At 32.0% G+C, this 20,678-nt stretch overlaps 5 protein-coding genes across 5 annotated transcripts, besides 4 other annotated features; 1 reads left to right on the top strand and 4 right to left on the bottom strand.

The window, feature by feature from the left end:
• Positions 1–1,333: 1,333 nt before the first annotated feature.
• TVAGG3_0507270 (protein ubiquitination) lies at positions 1,334–3,097 on the top strand (the record flags this gene model as incomplete). The annotated part of the gene is made up of 1 exon (XM_001324909.1): positions 1,334–3,097. The coding sequence occupies one exon, from the start codon at positions 1,334–1,336 to the stop codon at positions 3,095–3,097; it is 1,764 nt and encodes a 587-aa protein (XP_001324944.1).
• A 274-nt stretch (positions 3,098–3,371) lies between these two features.
• Positions 3,372–3,399: a mobile genetic element.
• Positions 3,400–3,604: 205 nt separating this feature from the next.
• Positions 3,605–3,637: a mobile genetic element.
• A 218-nt stretch (positions 3,638–3,855) lies between these two features.
• TVAGG3_0507240 (uncharacterized protein) lies at positions 3,856–5,676 on the bottom strand (the record flags this gene model as incomplete). The annotated part of the gene is made up of 1 exon (XM_001324910.1): positions 3,856–5,676. The coding sequence occupies one exon, from the start codon at positions 5,674–5,676 to the stop codon at positions 3,856–3,858; it is 1,821 nt and encodes a 606-aa protein (XP_001324945.1).
• A 943-nt stretch (positions 5,677–6,619) lies between these two features.
• Positions 6,620–7,276: a mobile genetic element.
• A 5,841-nt stretch (positions 7,277–13,117) lies between these two features.
• Positions 13,118–13,229: a mobile genetic element.
• A 34-nt stretch (positions 13,230–13,263) lies between these two features.
• Positions 13,264–17,128, bottom strand: TVAGG3_0507210 (DNA-directed RNA polymerase I subunit 2 family; the record flags this gene model as incomplete). The annotated part of the gene is made up of 1 exon (XM_001324911.2): positions 13,342–16,770. One exon carries the CDS (start codon positions 16,768–16,770, stop codon positions 13,342–13,344), a length of 3,429 nt encoding a protein of 1,142 aa, XP_001324946.1.
• A 231-nt stretch (positions 17,129–17,359) lies between these two features.
• On the bottom strand, positions 17,360–17,983 carry TVAGG3_0507200 (ankyrin repeat, PH and SEC7 domain containing protein SECG-related family; the record flags this gene model as incomplete). Its single annotated transcript, XM_001324912.1, has 1 exon — positions 17,360–17,983. One exon carries the CDS (start codon positions 17,981–17,983, stop codon positions 17,360–17,362), a length of 624 nt encoding a protein of 207 aa, XP_001324947.1.
• A 302-nt stretch (positions 17,984–18,285) lies between these two features.
• Positions 18,286–19,469, bottom strand: TVAGG3_0507190 (cell redox homeostasis; the record flags this gene model as incomplete). Its single annotated transcript, XM_001324913.2, has 1 exon — positions 18,338–19,456. One exon carries the CDS (start codon positions 19,454–19,456, stop codon positions 18,338–18,340), a length of 1,119 nt encoding a protein of 372 aa, XP_001324948.1.
• Positions 19,470–20,678: the final 1,209 nt, after the last annotated feature.

The raw sequence follows: 20,678 nt of genomic DNA, 5'->3' as shown, positions 1-20,678 counted from the left end.
ACTTTTTGAAGGATAATAAGAATTCTTCTAAATGTTGTATTTTTATAATTTGATTGATTTTTTTACTATTTCATTAATCTTTTATGAATAATAATTATTTTTAATATATGTGCTATTAAAATTTCAAATTTTGACTAATATATCTAAGTTATCTGAACGAAACATTTAGAAAATATCATACTTACATTGAAATAGCAAGTAGAGCATATTAATAGCAAGTTTCTTGGCTTTATATCTATCATCTATTGTTGTTTGATCAAACAAAATTCACTCTATTATATGGTGTCAATTAATTAAAACAATTTTTAATAGTTATTTATTTAGTGCGAATAAGTGCAAACTCATAAATGAATAACTTAATAGTAGAAATGAATTATCTGATATAAATCTCACATTTTGTCCATCAGAAATACTTTAATTGCATACGCATAACTATTAGTAATACGTCTGGAGTGTCAATTAATAACAATCCCACAACAAGTAAAATTCAGATTTTTATTAAACTTATTTTTTCCTAAAAGTTTTCTCAAATTACTATATATACATATGTGGATAAAATAATAGTAATATTGTAAAAAATTAGATAATTTTTTTTATTTGAGAACCTCTCAAAAGTTCATTCAATTTATCAATTGTTTCAGTTTGATGTATATTCATTTCTGGAGCCTAAAACTTTAGCAATCATGACAATATCATATTCTCTTTCTAACTACGCAATGTAAGGGTATCCTTAAGCTAAAAAATAAACTAAATATCTGAGTCATTGATTTTCTATGTGTTATTTTATTCCAAAATATAATAGGACAAGGTAAGCTATCCATGGACTAAGTTTTATCTATGGACTTGACTTAGTCTTTTCAAAATGTTAATGTCCATTATAATTATAAAGTGTTCATGGACATGATTGTCTTTATATATGTTGGGGATATCCATCATAAACTAATAATGAAAATTATAATTTAATTAAGTTTATATATGCTTAAAACAATCATAATGCACAATTATGTGACATCATAAGATAATTGACATTTAATTTTTAATTTTTCGCAAAGCTGATAAAGATCAACATTAGAAAATCATTTATACCTCAAATATAATGATTTTCTTGAATTATCTTGTAAAATTTAAATAGTTTTGTTTGAATATAAACGTCTGGATGAAAATCTTATTGCTTTATACTATGTGTCATTTCATATCTATAAACTTAATTAAAATTCATAAATTAGATCCGAAATTATTTCCGAAATCTTTGTAATCATTGATTCGTTTCTTCTAATGAGCTTAAAAGATATCCATATGTTAAAATGCAAATGGGTCCTTTTAAAAATTATTAATGTCCGAAAATGATATTGATCCAAATAAATACAGCGAACTGAGGAGTATCTATAAACACTACATTGATTCATATATTGCGTTGTATCAGCTAAAAACGGAAAAAGAAGAAGAAATAAAAGACATTTACCAACAGATCAAAACAGAATTGATTGATTCAAAGACATACCCACCGAAAAAGATTATTAAAGACATTTTATGTATCGTTCCGTATAATAATCGCTATACGAAGTCATATTTATTTCTTGTCAAACACATATCTGATGATTATCATGTCACAGATATCAGGAATGTTGAACATATTTCAAACTTCCTGTTTTATAAAGAATATGGAATTAAATTAGACAAATCTGATGATTTTGAAAAAATTAACTCAGAAAATCTGGATATTCATAAAGAAAATACGATTTACAGAGCAATTATGTATAATGATTTAGAAAGATTCATTACATTCACTGAAATGGATGGATTTGATAAAGATCAAAAACTTAAAAGTAGTTTATATCCAAATTTTCATCACATTGTATATTCATTACTTGAATTATGTTGTTACCATGGAGCAGTTGATTGTTTCAAGTTATTAAGAACGAAATTTCAATCACCAATAACTCAAACATGTCTTCAATTATCTTTTTTAGGAGGAAATCCGGAGATCATGAGTGAATGTTTGAAATATCAGAAACCAAATAGAGAATGCATGGATTATGCAATTATTTCACACAACATTGATTTTGTTACGTTCTTGATGAATGAATACAATAAATTTATCAATTTAGATTGTTGTGCAGTGCATTGTAATCTTGATGCATTTTTAGTTTATTTCGACCAAACTAATGATGTTGACAAATGCTTTGTTTATTCAGTGATGTTTAATATTCCATCTCTTTGTGAATATTTCCTATCAACTGGTGCAAATATCAATGAAAAAGATATTGATGGGAAAACCGCTCTTCATATTGCAGCACGTTATAATTGTATAGAAACAGTCGAACTTCTTATATCACATGGCGCAAATATCAACGAAAAAAATAAAGATGGAGAAACTTCTCTCCACATTGCAGCAAATAATAATAGTAAAGAAACAGCCGAACTTCTTATATCAAATGGTGCGAATATCAATGAAAAAAATGATGATGCAGGAACCGCTCTTCATATTGCAGCATTCGAAAATCATAAAGAAACAGTCGAGCTTCTTATATCACATGGTGCAAATATCAATGAAAAAAATGATTATGGAGAAACTGCTCTTCATGTTGCAGCATATAATAATAGTAAAGAAACAGCCGAAATTCTAATATCACATGGTATAAATATCAATGAAAAAGATGATGACGGAGGAACTGCTCTTCATAATGCAGTATATTATAATTATAAAGAAACAGCCGAACTTCTTATATCACATGGTATAAACATCAATGCAAAAAATGATAATGGAAGAACTGCTCTTCATGTTGCAGTATATGATAATAGGAAAGAAATCGCCGAACTTCTTATATCACATGGTGCGAATATCAACGAAAAAAATAATGATGGAAAAACCGCTCTTCATACTGCAGCATCTAACAATAGTAAAGAAACAGCCGAAATTCTAATATCACATGGTGCAAATATCAATGAAAAAGATGAATATGGACAAACCGCTCTTGATACTGCAACATTTTTTAATCATAAAGAAACAGCCGAACTTCTTAAATCACATGATATAAAGATTAATAAAAAAGATAATGGAGGGACAAAACGCTCTTCAAATTGCAGTATATTATAATATTAAAGAAACAGTCAAACTTCTTATTTCACATGGTATAAATATCAATGAAAAAGATAATGATGGAAAAACTGCTCTTCATATTGCAATACATAATAATAAAGAAACAACCAAATTTCTATTTTGACATCAATGCTTCATATCCTAATTTTCTATGATTAAAATTTAATATTTTTGATCAGAAAAGGGTTATTATAATTCACAATCTAATACCTCATATGGTTATTATACTTTTTTGTAATTAAAATAAAGATATGATGATATTATGTGAGCTTGTCAAAAAGTAGTAAGTGCACCCTTAAATAATCGTTTTTGTGTGTTTTTTGAATTCCATGTAAAACTCTTTTTTTTTATATCTTGATTATCATATTGATTTTTTCATATATTTAAAACCAAACCAAATAATAAGTATGACTTTATTCCTGAATAATAAAAAAAACAATGAAGCTGAGTTATATTTTTAAAACCAAAACAAATATAATAAGTAAGATTTTTTCAGTACACCATTTAAGGATGCATTTACCACTTTCTGACTTTCTCTCAATTTTTTTGACACATAAGCTTTCTATCCCATTTTTATAAGGTCAAAAGTTAATATTTTTGGTCAGGAGAAAGTAAATATACATCACTATATAGTAACTAATATGGCTGCTATACTTTTCCGCTATTAAAATAAAGATATATTGATTTTTTCATAACCATGCACCATTTAAAAGTTGAGTTATAAATTTTTAAAAAACAAAAAAATAAATATATCTTTATTCTTGGACACTTTCGTGTCTTTCCTGTATCTTCTTTCTTGCCGAGAGCCATTTAGGCAATATTTGGTCGTTGTCAACATAAATATCAGTAAACAGAGGATAGTTGAACGTGTGCAAACTTGATTCTTGTTTTGTAATTTTTTCAAGTAATTCGGCCAATCTCAAGAAGATGTCAATTGTTGACTGTTTCAGTTGTGGATCAGGACTCTTGTATGCCTGTATATTTGAGGAATTGATGTCTATTATCCTTATCTCCTTGTTGTCATACAGAGAAGCGCAGACATAGAGAGCATCGGCAGGAGTAATGTCTCCTTCCAAGTAAAACTCTCTGATCTGTTTCTTGAAGAACTTCAATGCACTGTCCATGCAACTGTGAAGCATGTCTTCAGCACAGTCGTTCGAATCAAGTCCAATGGTGATGTTGACAACGTTGTTTTTAGTGTTATTAAGAAAGTCAAAGAAATCTTGGAAGATTTCGTTTGAAAACCTAGAACCGTGAAGAGTTATCTCGGTGAACTTGGCTCCATTAGAAATGGCTGTCTTGAGGCCGTCAATTGTGAATTTAGAGTAACTTTTAAGATCAACAACTAATTTTTCAACATTTGTCTGTGAAAGTGATGATAAAGCAAGCTCAAGACCTTTGCTATCGCTCTGTTGTTCCATTGTGATCTCGAGTTTGGAGATTTGGCCGTTTGGAGTTTTGACATTTTTAACAATTTGGCCAAAAACGTCAGAAGTGCAGTTATCTATATCACAAGTGACGGCAAGGAGCTCATCGCAGCCTTCAATGTAGAAATCGGGGAAATGGAGAACGTAAAAATCGTTCGTTCTGTAGAAATCTTGTAATGTAATCGTAATTTTGCGTTTCAGCTTGGAAAGGCTGTTCATTAGACGGCCAATTTGCATGGTAGATAGGAATCCGATACGTACGTCTGTTAATGTCTGTGATTCGAGTAACGAATTTTCAAATAAATTAAAAAGTTGATCATTTGAAAAGAAACTGTCTGTAACTTTAGGCCATGTAATCGGTAAGTAATTAAAATCAAGGCCATCCATAATAAATGTCTCTAAATGTGACTTTCCGAGATGTTCGATCAAATTTTGAACGTGTTGCTGTTCGACCTTGCAGCCACTGATAGCTAAGCTCTTCAGGCTGCTGAAAGGAGTAAGACATGAAAGAAGTGATGGAATATTAAGTACATTATACGAAATATCCAGATATTGAATTTGAGTTCCTTGCGAAATAGCACTAAGAATGGCATCAGTGCCATCATTCCATATCATATTATCAGCAATTTCAAGAGAAATGAGGTTGGTTTTCGGTAAAACTTTTTCTAATGCTATTGCTCCATCAGAGTACATCGAATTGCTTTCAAGACGTAAATATTTGAGGTTTTTAGCGTAAGGGAGTGCTGTAGCAAGCGTTGCAATCGATCTTTGGTTCAAATCACATCCACATAAACTCAAAACTTCAATATTTGAGTCAGAAGAGAGAGTTTCAGCTAATTTCTGTATGGATTCTTCCTTTAATATCAAGTCATCCGCATAAAATTCTATGATTGTTGTCTTAGCAATTGAAGTAAAGAGCATACTAGCCTCAGAAACAGCCATTCTAGTACTTGAAACGTCTAATGATAACAAATGGCAATCAGGAGACTGAAGAAATTCTTGTAAAATTGCACAACAATCGCCATCAATGTGACATGAAGACAAATTTAGTCTCGTTATTGATGGTGTAAGCTGTCCATCAAGTTTGTCCTTAAGAACTTGTGACCAATAGTTTTCTTTGGAGAAGTCTAAGATGGATGAGCTTGACATGTGATATGAAAAGAAATCATTTCGAAAGGATGTAAAAAAAAATAAGTATTTAATCAAATTAGCGAATATAATAAATACATTTATGCACGGAGTGATTCTGATCGTAATGGAATATTACACAATTATAGAGATATCTATGATATAACTTCAAGTTCAATTAGCTTTAATAATCCTGAGCGCATTGGATATCTAACAGATGATGTAACTGATAGGATGTATCAAGACTGGTGTTCTGCTAATCTAATTAATTCATATATTCAAATTGATTTTAGAGAGCCATTTGTTTATTCTCCAACAAGCTATACATTTGTGACAAGACCGCCTTCGCATAGATATGGTTATAACCCAATGAGCTGGGTAGTTCAAGGAAAAATTGGAAATAATTGGGAAAATATTAGTGAAGTTGATGAATCATCCTTTAATTACATTACAAGTCAAACTTTCTATATTGATACGTTTACAGAAAACTTAAATTCTATTCGATTTCTTCAAACTTCAATAAATTCAAAAGGAAATGACCCAGCTACTCAATATGTATTCTGTCTCTCAGAGTTAGAAATATTTGGTATCATAAGAAAAGGATTGTGCATTTTTTCAATAAATTGCAATATCATTAGGCCTTTTGGTTCAATTTCATTTACCCCTACTCTTCTCTTTATAAGGTAAAAGTATTAAGAGACTTCTTTATTAAAATGCCAATCTGATTTGAAAACACGCCTAAAGATTGTAAAATTCTCGCTTCGATTGTAGTAATTGTATTACCATATGTAATGGTGTAATTCTGAATATGAAAAAGCGGATTGTATCGTCTCAAAACTGGTAATTAGATATTCTTAATTGAATTTATTCAGAACGTTCGTGGTTTTCACTATTTGAGTGGTGTTATTGTTGTTGTGCAAAAGAAAATTTGTTCTTCTTTAAGTAATTTTTACGTGAATTTAAGGGTGCACACGAGAGGATCATGTAAACTTCAGAATTTAGAACCTTATTTTTAGGCATTATCTTGGCTACCTATTTAGGCTCGAAAAGCAAAAAATATCAAAAAATACAACTTGAGTCCATTATGACCCTTTCATGGAGGTAGTTTTTCTCCGCTAGTATTTTCCCTTTGAATCTCTTTACAATTCGAAATCAAATTCAAAACTCAGTAGAAGAAAGGAAGAATCGACTTACTACGGTTGTAATACGAATAAATACATATATTTAATTATTTTTATTTACATAATAATTGTTTGAAGCTCATATTCCATCAAATTTTTAAATAAAAACATTAAAATGTTGAAAATGTTCATATATTTTAATAGGGTTTTGGCACTTTATTGAGGAATTACTACATACATAGTCGAACTGAACTTGATATTTTGAAATTTAAATTATTTATCAAAATTAAAATTTAACTTGAAATTTATAATTATTTAGACATATTTTGCATAATTCTAAGTCGATTTTGTAAAAAATCAAGAAAGAAAATTTTAACGTGCTTTATTTTTTCTTTTTTATAATAATACATATTATTATATAATTAACATATTCATAATGTTTCACCCTTTCAAAAATATAATCCTCCTCCTCTCAAATAAACGTACATACGGGTGCACCCTTAAGTAGCTCTTCAATCGTCGTCATTTTTGTTCATTCAAAAAAATTATTTTTTGTTGAATCTTTTTTTCAAAACTATACATGGTAAGTAGAATTTGGTAGAAATTAACAAAACCAGATTGTCAAATTTCGGTTTTGGGTTATCAATCAATTGAGCACAACTTACACGAAAATGTAGGATATAGTCTAGTAAATAGAAATAATAAAGAAATTATTAATCTTAAGCGAGTATAATAACTACATTAATGCAATACGTGACTCTGATTATAATGGAATTTTACACAATTATCGAAATATCTATAATATAAGTGTAAGCTCTATTAATGGTGATAGACCTGAGCGCGTCAATTATCTTACCGATGACATTACTGATCGGCCGTTTAGAAATTGGTGTTCCTATGATAAAAAAGATCAATTCGTTCAAATCGATTTTAAAGAACCATTTGTTTATTCTCCAACAAATTATACATTTTTTGTAAGACCTTATTGGAATGGATATAGTTTTAATCCCATTAGCTGGGTAGTTCAAGGCAAAATCGGAAACGAATGGCAAAATATTACTGAAGTTCAAGACAGATCTTTGAGCGAAATGATCAGCAAAACTTTCTCGATTGTAACATTTACAGAAAATTTAAATTCTATTCGATTTCTTCAAAATTCAATAAATTCAAAAGGAAATAATCATTTTTGCCTCTCTGAGTTAGAAATATTCGGTACCATAAGGAAAGAAGAGTGGGTTCATACATTAAAATGTGAAAACTGCCAGGCACTCGATTTTATATCATTTATTAGTATTCTTCCTGCTTTAAGATGAAAATATCAAAAGACCACTAAAATAATGATTATGTTGAAAGCAGTTTACTGCTTGTTGAAACTGGATATTGGATTTTCAATATCGAAATCAAGAAGTTTTATATAATTATTGTTCTTCTGCATTATATGTGTGGTGTTGTTATTGCTTTGATAAAGTAAATTTGTTCTCCTTAAAGCAATTGCCAAGAATACATGAATAACATTTTCTGACATGTGATATGACATATGTTGATTAATTTCAATTCAAAAATTTCCTGATCAGATGACATGTGATATAAAAATAATTTCTCAAAAATAAATGAAAATGATTATCTATGCTAAATTAATGCGATGAGCGAGTATAATAATTATGTGCATGAAAAGTATGACTCTGATTATAATGGAATACTGCATAATTATCACGATTTATACAATTTACATGTAAGTTCTACTAACTTTAACAACAATTTACGTCTTGGCTATCTTATTGATAATAAGCCCAATCAAACAGATTTATACTGGTGTTCAAAAAACAATTTATATGAATATATTCAAATCGATTTTAAAAAACCATACACTTTTACTCCTATGAGCTATACATTTTTTGTAAGAGATTCTAATAGAACAGATGCGTTTAATCCCATTAATTGGACGGTCCAAGGATTAATTGGATCTAAATGGGAGAATATCAGCGAAGTTCGAAATTCACCTTTTTCTATAATTAGTAGTAAAACTTTTACAATTGATAATTATGTCGAAAATTTAAATTCTCTTCGATTTGTTCAAATTTCAATAAATTCAAAAGGACCTTATACTGTAGCGCCAAAAGTATTTTGCCTTGTTGAATTAGAAATATTTGGTATTATTAGGAAAGGAATTTGTTATCTATCGATAAATTGGAATTGTAAATACCCTCTTCAATTCCTTTCAATTATTAGTGTTTTTATTCTTTTATGATAAGAAACTGTATACATTTTTTATCTGTAAAATTGTAATTATTTGCTTAATTTAATGTAAATATATTGATAATATACCTTTTTTAAAGGATCATTCTAGAGGGGAAAAAAGTAATGATTTCACTTGTTAGACTTCGAAGACGTTTTTGTTTCAAAACTTGTTTTGCATTAGTAAATTTTGCATGTTTTTCCATTTGAATTAGTTGCTGGCATATTAAAGCAACGCATGCACTGACATAAATGCCACTGACATATTTTCCTTGAAAGTGATCATAGATTAATTTGGTTGCAAGTGATTCATTTAATCCGAGTTGTTCATGTATTTGTCTTGCTACACTCCTTGCCATGTTTGCATTAACATAGGCGCTAGGAAGATAAGAGTTTATTATGCTAAATAGCTTTTTTGTCCATAATGAAATTATAATTTAAACTATTATCATAAAATTTGTGCGCCGTTGATGAAAATTCAATTTTTTTCAATTTTGAATTGACTTCGTTTGTCATTCAAATCGTTTATGAAATTATCGTTTATTCTCATTATTTTTATATCAAATTAAATAGAAGTTTTTGACCCCACAATTAAATATTTGAAACAAAATTCTGACTTCACATATTTCAATTAATCACTGTATTTTTCTAAAGTAGAAATTTGCCTGTGACTTTATTGCATCAAGATTTATATGATTAATAACATATTTCGGATATTGAATGATGCTAATATATAAACGTGAATTAGATTTATCGGTGCGCAGTGCCGATAAAATTAAATCAAAAAATTTAAAGTGATTTTTTATGCTATGCTGATCCGATGAGTAACTATAATGATTATGTGCATGCAAAGCATGACTCTGATTATAGCGGAATATTGCATAATTATCAAGATATATACACTTTGCATGTCAGTTCAATTAACCTTGAGGACAATAAACGCCCAGGCTATCTCATTGATAATGTAATCGATCGACTATATACAGATTGGTGTTCGCAAAGCTTATTGTATCAATATGTTCAGATTGATTTTAAAAATCCATATACATTGACTCCCACAAGCTATACATTTGTTGTAAGGAATTCTTCAGAAAATGATGCATATAATCCTATAAATTGGACAGTTCAAGGTTTGTTCGGAGGCGAATGGAAAAATATTAGCGAAGTCCGAAACTCAACCTTAGATGTGAAGAAAAGCAAAACATTTACAATTGATAAATTTTCCGAATATTTAAATTCTATTCGATTTATGCAAATTTCCATGAATTCTTTAGGACCTGATACAATTAGTCCTCATTCATTTTGTCTTGCTGAACTAGAAATATTTGGTATTATAAGGAAAAGAAAATGTTATATCTCACAATTCTGGAGTTTTAATCAGAACCAATTTCTTATATTTCTCACTTTAATTACTGTAACATAGAATATTATAAAGATTTTTATATTATATTGTAAAAGTTTCAATTTATTTTCTAATAATTTGAAATCATTTTTCATATAGTAACTAGTTTGAGGCAATAACAATTGCAGCTGCATAATTTATGCCTCTGAAAATAAAATGTTACGTTATTATTCGTTATAATCCAGAGCCTTATAAGTCGATATAGAACACTATTCCAATTTCCATCATAATCACCACAACAGTTTATTATGTGAGAATACAGCATAACCATGCTGTAGGTCTTTAATTGATGAATGACATGTGACATAAAAAAACAGAATTTGAAAAATTTAAATCAACATATTTGATTCAATCAAGTGAGTGACTATAATAACTACATATATGCCAAGTATGACTCTGACTATAATGGAATTCTGCATAATTATAAGGATTTATACACTTTAAGTGCGAGCTCTAACGTTTGGGATCAAAGCTCACGCCCTAATTATCTCGTTGATAATAAAACTGGCACGTTACTTCAAGATTGGTGTTCTACAACTTATATGAATTTATTCAAATCGATTTTAAAAGTCCATTCACATTCACTCCAACCAGTTACACATTTGTTGCGAGAAATGTTTCTGGTGACCAACCCTATAATCCTATTAACTGGACAGTTCAAGGCTTGATTAGAACAAATTGGAAGAATATAAGTGATGTTCAAAACTCGCCACTCGCCACAGTTAATAGCAAGACATTTACAATTGATCAATTTTCAGAAAATTTGAAATCGATTAGATTTGTTCAAAATTCTCCAAATTCTCGCCCGAATGATCCAAAATTTCCATTAGTATTCTGTCTTGATGAATTGGAAATATTTGGTATAATCAGAAAAGGTATTTGCTTACTTTCACAAAATTACAGATGTTATCATCCAATGCAATTCATTTCATTCATTGGTGTTATTATTATTCTATAATAAAGAATTATTTTAACTCTCAGATATCACTTTTCTTACATTCAGAAAAGTTTGTATTTTCCTATTGATGCAATTTAGTCCAAAACTATTTACCATTAATTCACATCTCATATGCTTGCGTATTTACATTGTTCAAGTGGTCTAAATATGCCAATTTCCCCTGAAATTCTTATTAGCTAAACAAAATTCTTTATTCGCATAAATGAGTAACTAAAATAGATACACACATGCCAAGTATGACTCGGGCTATAATGGAATTCTGCATAATTATAAGGATATCTTTATATATATACACTTTAAGTGCTAGCTCTAACGTTTGGGATCAAACTCACGCCCAAGTTATATCATTGATAATTTAACTGGGATTTTATATCAAGATTGGTGTTCCAAAAATAATTTATATGAATTAATTCAAATCGATTTTAAAAGTCCATTCACATTCACTCCAACCAGTTACACATTTGTTGCGAGAAATATTTCTAGTTTAGGGTCTTATAATCCTATTAACTGGACAGTTCAAGGTTTGATTAGAACAAAATGGAAGAATATAAGCGACATTCAAAAATCTTCCCTCGCTATAGTTAATAGCAAGACCTTTTCAATTGATAAATTTACCGAAAATTTGAAATCGATTAGATTTGTTCAAAATTCACCAAATTCAAAGTGGAATCATCCAGAGTTCCCATATTTATTCTGTCTTGATGAACTTGAAATATTTGGTTTTATCAGAAAAGGAATTTGTTATCTTTCGCAAAATTGGGCAGGCTATAATCCGGTTCAATTAGTTTCGCTCGTCAATACTATATTTGCTTTATAATTAAAGATTTTCCATTTCCGAAATTTGTAAAGTGTTACGGTGTCAAAATTTGATGTAATTATTTACACTTTTAGTTTACAATTTCCATTTGTTGGGAAATCTCATGTACTCAATTAAATTTTTTACATGTATAAGTGAGTAACTACAATGGATATACATATTCTAAGTATGACACGGACTATAACGGCATTCTACACAACTATAAAGATTTATATAATTTAAGTGTCAGCTCTACTGTTTGGGATCAAAACCACCGTAAAAATTGTCTCATTGATAATATAATTGGTAAAACATTTACAGATTGGTGCTCTAAAAACCAACTATTTCCATTCATTCAAATCGATTTTAAAAGTCCATACACATTCACTCCAACTAGTTACACATTTATTGCGAGAAATCCCTCTGGTGAACAACCATATAATCCCATCAATTGGACACTTCAAGGTCTGATTGGAACAAATTGGAAGAATTTTAGCGAAGTTCGTAATTCTCCATTTGCATCAATTAGAAGTAAGACTTTTTCAATTGATAAATTTACTGAAAATTTAAGATCTATTCGATTTGTTGAAAATTCTCTAAATTCTCAGTCGAATGATCCAAGATTTCCATATGTATTCTGTCTTGATGAACTTGAAATATTTGGTTTTTTCAGAGAAGGCGTTTTTTGGCATTCATTTGTCTGGAAATGCTGCCAAGCTAATCAGCTCCTTTCTGTTATCAATTTAAATATTGCTAATCAGTAAAAGATTATTTGATGATTTCCTCTTCAAAAATCATATTTGATACTGTTGATTTCTCATATATATAGCAAAACAATATTGTTTTTTTAATAATCAACGATATTATCTATATGTGATGTGCATATATCAATTCCTTAATACTAGGGGCAAATCTGTAGTGCTTTTTAAAAAAATCACTTAAAGTTGCCATTACGCCCATCTGACTTTTATTCAAATTTTTGACAACTGATGTGAAACATCATTGAAAATTAACCTTAAACATCTGAATTGAAGGTCATGTCATAGGGGCATAATTGCACCCAAAATGATAGTTAATTTGATACCATTGATAAGCTAAATAAAGTTTCATCTTTATCTAAAGAAAATACTAAAAAAATTAATAAAATCAAAAAAAACTTTATAAATAAAAAAAATTAAAGGTCTTCTAATCTGACCTTTGGAGCGATTCCCATTGCCATTAATTCATAGAACAAAAGCTTGCAAGCGTAAGGCATTCTAACAATCTTCATGTACTCCTTTGTCTTGCAGTGTGTGCAGTATCCTTCGTAACCGATGAATCCGCATTTAGCGCAAACATTTGCTTCATAAACATCAGAAGAAATCAACATTCTCTCGTAAAGGATTGAAGCAGCTCCATAACCGATCAAGCAATCTCTTTCCATTTCACCGAGTCTCATACCACCCTGTCTTGATCTTCCTTGTGTTGGCTGTCTTGTCAAGTACTGAACTTGTCCTGTAGCTCTTGCCTGCATCTTATCTTTGACCATGTGTTTCAATGATTGGTAGAAAACAGGTCCGAAGAAGATGTACGCGTAGAGAGGTTCTCCAGTGATTCCTGACATGAGCATGTCCTTTCCTGAGTAAGAATAACCTGCAGCGATCAAATCATCAGCGATATCTTTGACTCTGTCAGATGAAAAAGCAGTTCCATTTCCAATTCTTCCTGTGAGAATTCCGACTTTTCCTGACACGAGTTCGATCATTTTTCCTACAGTCATTCTACTTGGGAAACCGTGTGGATTCATGATCATGTCCGGACAGATTCCGTCCTCTGTATATGGCATGTCTTCTTGAGGAACGATTAAACCGATGACACCTTTTTGTCCATGTCTTGAAGAGAATTTGTCACCTAGTTCTGGTCTTCTGAAATCAGCTGTTTTAATCTTGATGACCTGTGTTGTTTCTGTTGTATAGACAGACACGTTTTGGATCATCACAGGATAATAGTTGTAACGAGCTGGTTGTGCCATGAATTTGACAGGAGATTCCTCGAAATTCAAAGGAACATATTTATTTGCGTAAATCATTCCTTTTTCGATTCTTTCTCCTGGTCTTATGATACCATCTGCATCCAACAAAGAATACTGTGGACTTGCAATGTTTTCCGGCCTTTCTCTATCAAGAGGAGCGATTCTATCACCAATAACTCCTCCTTGATAATTCTTTAGCATCAAATCAAGTTTTGAAAGATAATATCTTCTTCCGAAACCTCTGTCCAACGATGCTTTGTTCATAAGAAGGGCATCTTCGATATCATGTCCTGAATAAGACATAATAGCGACCATTGCGTTCTGTCCACAAGGCATCTCGTGGTACCTTGACAATCTGATTGTTCTCGTCTGTACCATTGGTTGCTGTGGGTAACAGTTGAAATATGTGGATTTGTCAACTCTGTGCATGATGTTGAGAGCTGTTGGACCAATTGCCTGTTTACCCATAGCGCATTGGTAAGTATTACGAGGAGACTGGTTGTGGTGAGGACATGGAACGACACCTGCGCAAACACCAAGCATTTGTGCATTGTGGATTTCAAGGTGTGTGAAATATCGAAGTTCTCCTTTCGCGAGAGGAGGATCATTGACGCAATTCTTCCTTTCTTCTTCGATATCTTTATCGTTGAATGCGATGAGGCAATCAGTCATTTCATTGACATCGACGTACTCGATTATACCATTGTCCAAGAGATAATCGAAATTGATTTCTCCGCGGTTGACTTGGTCCATCAATTCCTGTGTCAATTTCGATTTGTGGTCCTCAACAATGATCAATGGTCTGCAAACACGTCCTGCCTCTGTCGAAACGTTGATGCATTTCTTGGCTTCGACAATCCAAATTGCAGCGAATTTGTCAACCCAATGACGACGTCTGACTTGTCTGAATCTGCGGCAAATGGAGTATGGATCATCGATGATTCCAATGGGTTCGCCGTTGAGCATGACAATGTAGTTGTTTGAGATTTCTTCGCCTGAAAAAACAACGAGTTCTTCAACTCCTAAGTCAAGAAGAGTTCGTCTGGCTGGAGCTGGATCGGCCCAAACAGTTACATGGACTGTCAATGCGAAATTCTTGATCAGACCGCATTGGGCACCTTCTGGAGTGTCTGAGGGACAAATGAAGCCAAATTGAGAGGGATAAAGAAGACGTGCTCCTGCCACTTTTTGTGTCTTCTCGAAATGGGAGGAAATACGGGTAACCATGGATACAAATTGAAGGTATGACATACGGCCAAGCAACTGGGAAACGCCGGCTCTCATCATCTTGAATCTGGTGATATTCCAGTTTCCTGAGGAAATGGCGTATTTGAGACCGTGAGTAATTGTTTCGCTGTGCATTGCTTGCGCGATATTGCTTGGATCGATACCTTTCGATTTGTTAATCGTACGAGATACGGTTTTCTGCATTGAAGCGTTGAATGTCTTGAAAAGATCTTCGAAAAGAAGCTCAAGTAATTCACCTGCTAATTCGAGACGTTTGTTGCCGAAGAAATCGCGTCCGTCGATCATTCGAGGATCGATAGCGCTTAATAAGAGCCAACGAGTCATAAATCCGACGAAAACGGACTTACGGCGGAAGTCTGTAAGTGTAGATGGGATATGAGGAAGAACCATGGAACGGAGGAATTCACGGCCTTTATATCCCTTCATATTTCGTTCTTCGCGCGTAGCATCGATACCTGTGATTGTTAAGAATTTAAGGCGACGTTCTATGAGTTGGATGGCTTGATCTTGTGTTGAAATTTCTAATTTAATAATTTCTTGCAAACTGCTCATCAAAAGGTGGCCAACAGCACCTGTAGGGTCAACTAGTTGGATAACCTCTTGATCTGATGTAACGCCCATAGCGCGGAAGAGAACAAAAATTGGGATATCTTCGCTAAGAGCATTATGATGTAAAGCGAGGGTATCTTTCTTCCATATGAGCTCGACACGTGTCTTGTGGGTAGAAGTTGAACTGTTGACAACAGCAGTCTTATTTCCGTTCGCAAGGTGCTCAATTAAAATTCTGTTGTAAGGAGATTGTTCTTGGACATGGACGACTCTCTCTGTGCCGTTGATGACGAAATAGCCACCGGGATCGTATCTGCATTCATCGTATTTTGCAAATGTTTCATCACTCGCGTTATATAAGTAGCAGCGGTTCGATTGGAGCATAATCGGTAACTTCGCGATGCATTGGTTATTAAATGATTTAACTGTGGAGCCGTTAACAAAGTCGTAGTCAACTAAAACGTTTCCTGAATAAGTTTCATCGGAAAGACGGCACATTTGAGGCGTAAGAATTTGGTTACGAATTTTTGGACGGTCGACATAAATGTTTTTATAACGAATGTAAACGCGCGGGTTTTCTGAAAATATAACTTCCTTATTTGCGTTCATAATTTTAGTTAAACCTGATTCAATGAAGTCATTAAATGAATTTAATTGAAGCTTGATCAATCCTGTGGATTTAAGAATAAGAGGAATCAAGTTCCACTTCGAATCTGGGTCAGGAAGTGTGACATCTGATGCGCGCTTTGGACCATGTGGATCTCTCAGATCTTCTTCAGAAATGGCCTGAGCCATATCGGGAAGATGTGATTCAGATTTCACGTTTTGAGCGAATTTTACATGATTCTCTGTCATCACTCTGGAAATTCAAGTAGTTTGTCTGGTTTAAAAAAGTGCCTTTTTTTGATATTTGATTTCTAAATTCTGCCAATGGAATTTTTTAATATCGCTCAGGAAGGATGATTGGTCTTCTAGGAAACTGTTTCAATGATGAATTATGCAATTTTGTATATCATTTATGCTCTGAGAGTTGGTGATATGAAGTTATATCTTTAGCAATGCAATGATTCAAGTACACATCTATAAGCATTATTATTATCAACCATTCTATAGAATTCCAAGATTATATAATTTTGAAAATAATAAAAATGCTATTATGGACATATAATCAAAAAAAATATATTGTCAAATGAGATTTATTTCATGATGTATCATTAAAATAATTATTCTTTCAGTATAGAAAAGTAATTTAAAAAATGTCAGATGATTTTAACATTATGGCTAACATATGAAATTTAAATTTATTGTTGAATATTTTTACATCATAAATGACAACATACGAATTATCGGGTTCATCTGGCACAGTTTATTCATCATTATGCATTTATTCTTTAAACAACCCTACAGAATTAAGATATTCAACGACTTCAAGATGGCCATTTTGTGATGCACATATGAGTGCAGTGTCTCCATGTTTATTCTTTGCTTCTTTATCAACACCTGCAGAGATAAGAAAAATTTCGACGTCAAGATGGCCATTTCTTGATGCCAAAGCAAGTATAGAATTTCCATTTTTAGATGTTGCTTCTTTATTAGTACCAGCAGAAATGAGATTTCTAACAACTTCAAGATGACCCATTTCTGTTACCCAAATGAGTGCGGTTTTCCCATCATAATTCATTGCTTCTTTATCAACCCCAGCAGAGATAAGATATTTAACAACCTCAGTATGACCCTTTTTTGATGCAAGAATAAGGGGTGTATTTCCATATTTACTCCTAGATTCTTTGTTTACCCCAACAGATATAAGATATTTAACAACTTCAAGATGACTTTTTAATAATGCATTAATGTGTGGAGTATTTCCATTATTATTCTTTGCTTCTATATCGCACCTGCATTCGTCGTTGCAATCATTTTCAATGATAGAGCTCACAAGTATGAGATTTCCGGTTTTAGATGCTATATTTAGAATTGTATTTCTAAGTCCATTTTTGTTTGAAGCCATTATTTCTTTTACTACATCAACTCTCTATAGTAGTTTATAAATTAATATTGAAGTATACTTAAGGATGCTGTTACACCCATCTGACTTGAATTCAAATTTCTGATAACAGGCGCGAAGCATCGTTGAAGTGACACAATATCATGAAATACATCCTATGACAACAGAATTGAATATTGCGATCTTTTTTAGATTTTGAAACAGTGAATATATATAGTATGATGAATATATTTTATGTTGGCATTTAATCATAAAAATATCAATCCTATAATTGGGAAAAAGTGTTAAAAATATATAAGAAAAAATTTTTCTAATATGATTTGTTTAATTTGTGTTATTGTAAAAATTTTGTGTGTTTTAGAGCTCCTTGTTCTCAGCTGGCTTCTCGGCTGCTGGTTGTTCAGCGGCTGGCTTCTCGGCGGCTGGTTGTTCAGCAGCTGGTTGCTCAGCAGCTGGTTGTTCAGCGGCTGGAACTTCCTTTGGCTCTCTTTCTCCGAGAAGTGTTGAGAAAACGTTATAACGTGTCTTAAGGTTATCAAGAACCTTATAAGATGATGTACGAGCATCAAGCATAGCGCGGATCTTAGCGAGATCTTCCTTGCTCTTTTCAACGCCATTCTTGACAATGCGCTCCATGAATGTAACATAAAGGTTAGCCTTGAGCTCCTTGGCCTTGGCGATAGCGGCAGCCTTATCTTCTGAGTGAAGGAATTCCTTGACAATCTCTTCGGCCTCTTTGAGGATACCGGCTTCATCTGTAAGAAGACCATCAACAGCGCGTTGTGTTCCGCAGTTTGTGTTGATGAATTTGGCAACATCTTCTGGTGAACGGTCGCCTGAGTATTCAACTGGCTCAGCTACGCCCTTCTTGAAGAGTCTGATTGTTGGATAACCTTGAACATTCTCGCAAAGGCTATGGAACTTTTCGCAGTTAACTGTGCCAACTGTAACTGTGTTGTTATCGGCAGCGAAAGCCTTGGCAACAATCTTATTCTTTGGAAGCCATCTCTTGCAGTGGCCGCAGTATGGGGCGAAGAATGTGACAAATGCACACTGAGCGTTATCAAGTGTGTGGTTGTAGTTTAATGGTGTAAGGTCTCTGACATATTTCGGTGGGCGAACAGCCTTGATATGGATTGTTTCTTCAATGAAGTCAGCAAAGCCATCGGCATTACGTTCATGACCCTCGAAGATAGCACCTGTCTTGTTGTGAGCACCAAATAAGATAACTGTTGGAACACCAGAAATTTTGTAATCATCACAAAGCTTGTTATCTGTTTCGCAGCTGATTGCACCGAAGCCAACTTCTGTGTACATCTCGGATGCTTCTACGAAATCTGCAGCCATTTGTTGGCAATGTGGGCAGGTTTCTCTGTAGAACTTAATCATATATGGGCGGTCTAAGCCAACTACACTGAAGTTCTCGGATGTAATTGGAACAACTTCAGAACGTGCAAGACTTAACAAGACAAACATTATAAAGTTGAAATGAAAAAAATTAGATAATGCGGCCAGATAATTTCATAAAGTATTCAATTTTCGAAATAATAATTTTCACACTATGGCATTTAAATATTGGTTGAATAGGCCTTATTTATCCATTTATTTTAAGGGTTTCGTTTTGCTAAAATTGTCACTTTTATAGCATATTTGTTTTTGGATGTTTTGCGAAACCAAAAAAAAAAAACTATGATATACAATGTGTGTGTAAAGAAAATACTTTATTTACTAGTTAAAAAATCATTTGGTATTGATCAAGTTATTTTTTCTGGATAAGATATTATATGGATAATTGGATAGAAAATACAATTATATAATCTTGTACCTGGTTTAATTAAGCTAATTGTCATCAGAAACTTGTAATTTTTATGAATTTCAGATTTTCTTTTCATTACTGCTTTTCTTAATAGGTCAAGTTCTTATTTACGTTATAAAGTATGATATTTACAAATATCAAGTTATCATGTTTTTTGAGAAATTATGAGAAACAAACAAAAATGAAAAAGATAGGAATAGCAATGAATAGTGATGTGGATATAGAAAATGTAAGAGATATGAATGCAAAGCAATCAGTATTTAGGATATTGACCATAGATTTCGAAAAAAAAAGCTGCATATTGAGCGAAAACTATGATTATATTATAAGGCTGTCATTTAAAGCATAATGAAACTATTCCCTTTTCATTTTAATCGAATAAGATAGTAAAGATTTTTGAATTAGCTAGAAACTGATGAGATGTTTTCACAAATCAGATTTTTAATCTCTATAATGCATAATTCACTCAATATCTCAATTTTGATATTGCGAGATATTTTTGCTATCGGTTTCGCAATTTTGACACAATAGCAAGAGGGTTCTATAAGCATTATTATCAACGTAGAATCTGAATATCATATCAGAAAATGTCGCAAATCTGACATTTACCCGACCAAATAGCAAAAATAATTGAATACTTTTCGCAAAAACTTTAAAAATCGATAAAAATATGAAATATAGATATTAAAGAGACTTTTTATATAATATTCATAAAGATTTTCCAAAAATATGATACCGCAAAATTAAAAAAGTGACGTCTTGAGTGGAGTCAAAGGTCGAAATTGCTAGCTAAATGTTTTTTTAGCGAAATTGCGTATTGTACGTTTTTTTCGCAAAACGAAACCCTTATTTATTTTTGTGATTTATGGATTTTTTCACCTT

The sequence above is a fragment of the Trichomonas vaginalis genome, chromosome II, assembly GCF_026262505.1.
Source record: "Trichomonas vaginalis G3 chromosome II, whole genome shotgun sequence".
Classification (NCBI taxonomy): domain Eukaryota; phylum Parabasalia; order Trichomonadida; family Trichomonadidae; genus Trichomonas; species Trichomonas vaginalis.
Note: the sequence above shows the minus strand (reverse complement) of the source record. Positions and strands in the feature narration are given on the sequence as shown.